General features: G+C 31.6%; 2 protein-coding genes across 4 annotated transcripts in view; both read left to right on the top strand.

The window, feature by feature from the left end:
- The window catches only part of LOC108752877 (pre-mRNA 3'-end-processing factor FIP1), a 5014-nt gene extending 4251 nt beyond the window's left edge, over nucleotides 1-763 (top strand). Inside the window, exons 3-4 of the mRNA XM_018494049.1 lie at nucleotides 119-453; nucleotides 543-763. Coding sequence (XP_018349551.1) covers nucleotides 119-453; nucleotides 543-666 — 459 coding nt within the window. The 3' untranslated portion in view covers nucleotides 667-763. The remainder of the gene's footprint in view (nucleotides 1-118; nucleotides 454-542) is intronic.
- A 1632-nt stretch (nucleotides 764-2395) lies between these two features.
- LOC108752798 (activated RNA polymerase II transcriptional coactivator p15) lies at nucleotides 2396-3581 on the top strand. Of its 3 annotated transcripts, none has more exons than XM_018493889.1 (4): nucleotides 2396-2484; nucleotides 2828-2911; nucleotides 3072-3288; nucleotides 3418-3516. In XM_018493889.1, the coding sequence occupies exons 2-4, from the start codon at nucleotides 2858-2860 to the stop codon at nucleotides 3498-3500; spliced, it is 354 nt and encodes a 117-aa protein (XP_018349391.1). In that variant the 5' UTR covers nucleotides 2396-2484; nucleotides 2828-2857; the 3' UTR covers nucleotides 3501-3516. The 3 variants fall into 3 exon arrangements, with proteins under 3 accessions (XP_018349391.1, XP_018349392.1, XP_018349393.1); XM_018493890.1 differs by having other exon boundaries at nucleotides 2414-2484; nucleotides 2852-2911; nucleotides 3418-3581; XM_018493891.1 differs by having other exon boundaries at nucleotides 2481-2484; nucleotides 2833-2911; nucleotides 3418-3579.
- Nucleotides 3582-3904: the final 323 nt, after the last annotated feature.

Below are 3904 nucleotides of genomic sequence, written 5' to 3'. Positions count from 1 at the left end.
CACACACACACACACACACACACACACACACACACACAAAACATAAGATAATTTTATTTTATTTTAAGAAGTAACTTACTCTGAAAAAATTAAGCAAAAATTTTTCTCTCTTTTAAAGACATGGCAGCCAACAAATCTGGCAATCCCGATGACTGAAGGTGAAGATGACAAAGATATGGGACCTAAGACGATACCTACGATGGTTCCACCAACAAACATTCCACCTCTGATGCAGCCGCGCGATCAGAGGGATGGTAGAGACAGGGAACGAGACAGAGATAGAGATCGCGACCGGGAATTGGATTCCATGAGCAGAGATAGGGACAAGGATAGAGATCGCGATCGTGATAGAGAAAAGGACTCCATGATGAGGGATCGCGATAGAGACTCTATGACGCGAGATGAGGATCGAGAGCGTGATAGATCCAGGTCTCAATATCGACATAAAGATCGGTAAAAATCTTTTTTTCCGAAATTTTATATCAGACTAATATATTTTTTATATAATATATGTTAATATGTATCAATTTTGATACTTTTAGACATCGGCATCGATCAAGATCGCGATCTCGTAGACACAAGTCAAGATCACGGAGTCCAACTCGGTCGCGTAAGAAGAAATCTAGACGCTCGGATAGGGAGCGTTCCAAGGAAGAAAGTGAATAAATGTGTGTACACATAAAACCTTTTACTGTATTAATTTACGGCGTCATAGTATATGAGGTGCATCATAGAATTAAGTAATCATTTTACATAAAATAAGATTTTGACTGTTTCGAAATAAGATTTGAGTACATCATATTAGTACATTGCATCAGTAAAATATTATTCGTAAAGCTAATTGTAAGATAAACAAGTTAATTGTCAAATATAAAAAATGAAATATTTAGCTGTTCTTGCAGAAGTTACACAAATGATATAATTTTTGACACAAGTAAATTATTAATGCAAACAATAAAAGTTGGATTTATAGATTGATTGAAGATTGAAGATTTTTTTGTTTTATTAAGGTGCAGCCACAATAGAAGGAATAAGGCTTTCAACCTATCAGATATTGGATACACTGGAATATACAGTTTCTGATAGATTAGAATCCTTATTTCTTATTCCTTCTATTGTGGCCGCACCATTATGTTTAAGGGTCTGAGCACAAGAATTGTAACATTTATTTAGACTTAAGTTGTAGACGTAAGTAACGCACTAGTTTCACATATGACGTATAATTTATTGCAATGTCTCCAAGAGAGACATATCGTATGTCATATGCCAAAGCTTGTGCATTACTTACATCTACAACTTAAGTTTCTAAGTATTACAATTCTTCTGGTCAGATTCTAAGCAATTCTTATGCATGGTCTACAATGGGCAGTAGCAGTAGTGGATTAAGAAGTAGACGTAGAAATCGACCAATGATAGTTAATTATCCTTCTCACATTCGACTATAATATATATTTGTTGATTTCTACGCCTATTCCTTAATCCATTACTGCTACTGCCCATTGTAGACGACGCATTATGTCTGTTCTACAATAGGATCGCAAGTCGAAAGCTGTAAGAAATTGGCCAGTCACAGTTAAGTGTGAGAAGAATAAATCGACTATGATTGATTAACTTCTTACAGTTTACTGCTTACGATCTATTATAGAACAGGCCTTAAACTGATATTACATTAGTCGTATCGCAGTATCGCAAGCGTTGCGGTTCCAATCAACGTCAAGCTAACTCGGTTCTGATTGGACCACAACGCTTACGACGCTGTGATACGACTAGTGTAGAACCAGATTTAGAAGTAAAATATTTTTTTCATTTTTTCATTGTTTCTTTGTATACTATTTTAATATGCGAGTGTGATTAGGAAAGAAACAGGTGTTATAAAGCCACATTTTTCGAAAAATTTTTATATTTTGTCAACATGTCTGTTTTTTATTACTGTATTCTGAATCGGCGCAATAAGTTGAAGTGAGACAAACGTATCTTGTGTTTCATTCAACTTATTGCACTGTGTGCACTAGTTCAGAAAGTGTAGCAATGAAAAATAGACTTAATGCAAAAAATTATTGGCAAAACGGCGAATAAATTTCATTTTACTTGAATCACTCGAGATATGCCTATTGCACAAGCTCTTTCAAAATTTACTGCCAATAAAAATCTATAATTTACGTTACGTGCACTATAGATTTTCAGTACTGGCAGTAAATTTTGGAAAATACTGGACGCGATGAGCGATGAGCGATATCCAAGAGAGATCTCTGTTTTACATTGTCACGTGAGAAAAAAACAAAAGTTTTATGGGATATTGCTAATCACTTATCGCATCCGGTGTGCAGTAGACATAAATTCGTAAAAGCTTCTGCTAATGCTTGCACTACTGCGCATACGCGAGTCTGTCCAATTGTTCGCGTTCATCCATTTAGTGAAACGAAACGTAAAAGAACGATACGAACTTGATTGAATTCACCTCAATTCGCTCAATAAGTATAATTGGTATGTTATTTTCCATAGTTATATGTGATTTTATAACTGTATCATAATTTAACAAACGTGCTAAGAAAGTAGTTTAAATTTGAAAGCAATAAATGTTCCAAAAATATATATTAGTCAAAGTACAATGACTGGAAAGTATAGGTTATATTTCTGCATATGAGTATATATAACGATCATGAAATAATACCATTTCGAAATCTATAAAACATTTTTGATAAAGGAGACGATTTATGCATAATATCATTGTATAAGATACACCGCAAATGAAAATTGATAGCAAAGTTTGTTACATTGATGGTTCATTTAATAATCTCTTTCAAAAGTGATATTGAATTTTTTTAAGGACAGGTTTATTACGTTTTTGAAGTTGAAGATGCCAAAGTCAAAAGAATATCTCTCTGACAGTGATGATAGCAGTAGTGAAGAGGTATTATTTTACTAATTGTTCAGCTTAATCCTCCTCAGCTCATTGAACCTATAATTTTATTAAGATTGAAGATGAACTAAATTTAATAATTACCTTATATTCATATATTTTTATCTATTTTGTAAATATTTCATATTTATTATTTTCTATTTATATATAGGAAGTAAAATCGAAGAAGCAAAAGAGGGAAAGAGAGGATGATAAAGCAACGAAAGATGAGAAGAAACCGGCAAAGAAGGCGAAAACTGACGATGATACTGTTTGGGACTTGGGCAACAATCGTCAAGTAAATGTGAGAAATTTCAAAGGCAAATATTATGTTGATATCCGGGAGATGTATTATGACAAGGAAGGTGATTTAAAACCTGGAAAAAAAGGTAATATTTTTACAAAGATTTTTTAATAAACTTTACAGCTGATAATTTATAATCAATTAGAAAAAATATAAAAAGATTTATTAAAACTTTCAGTAAAATATATTCAATAATATTTTAATATCTTTATAGGAATATGTTTATCCATGCAACAATGGCGAAAGTTCATGAATGTTGTGGAAGAAGTGGATGAAGTGGCCAAATCAAAGAGTTAAAACTTCAATTCTAATGAATTTCAATTAAAAAATGTGTTTTCTTATATTCACAATTTTTTTCAACCTTAAGATTTTGAAAATGTGTAGCTACTGTATACTTTTTTTTTATATCAGATTACAAGTCTGTGAAGCTGAAGATTACATAAAATGTAAAAAAGTGTTTTGGAAATGTCTCTATTTAATAACATGTTTATCGTTTATTTATAGAAAAATGAAATTTTTTTTTGATATTTATCAAAGAAAATTAATATTCTGAAAATTAATTTAATTTGTTATAAAATTTTGTAAACTTTTCCGAATTATAAATTATAATGTATTATATAGTATCATATGTTATTGTGTATTTTCCCGTTTTTGTAGCCATGAAAAATGTCTGTACTATAAAAATATAATATAATAGTTCT

This window comes from Trachymyrmex septentrionalis, unplaced genomic scaffold (genome assembly GCF_001594115.1).
Source record: "Trachymyrmex septentrionalis isolate Tsep2-gDNA-1 unplaced genomic scaffold, Tsep1.0 scaffold62, whole genome shotgun sequence".
NCBI classification, from domain to species: Eukaryota; Metazoa; Arthropoda; class Insecta; order Hymenoptera; family Formicidae; genus Trachymyrmex; species Trachymyrmex septentrionalis.
The sequence above is the reverse complement of the archived record's forward strand: the minus strand, read 5'-3'. Positions and strand labels throughout refer to the sequence as shown.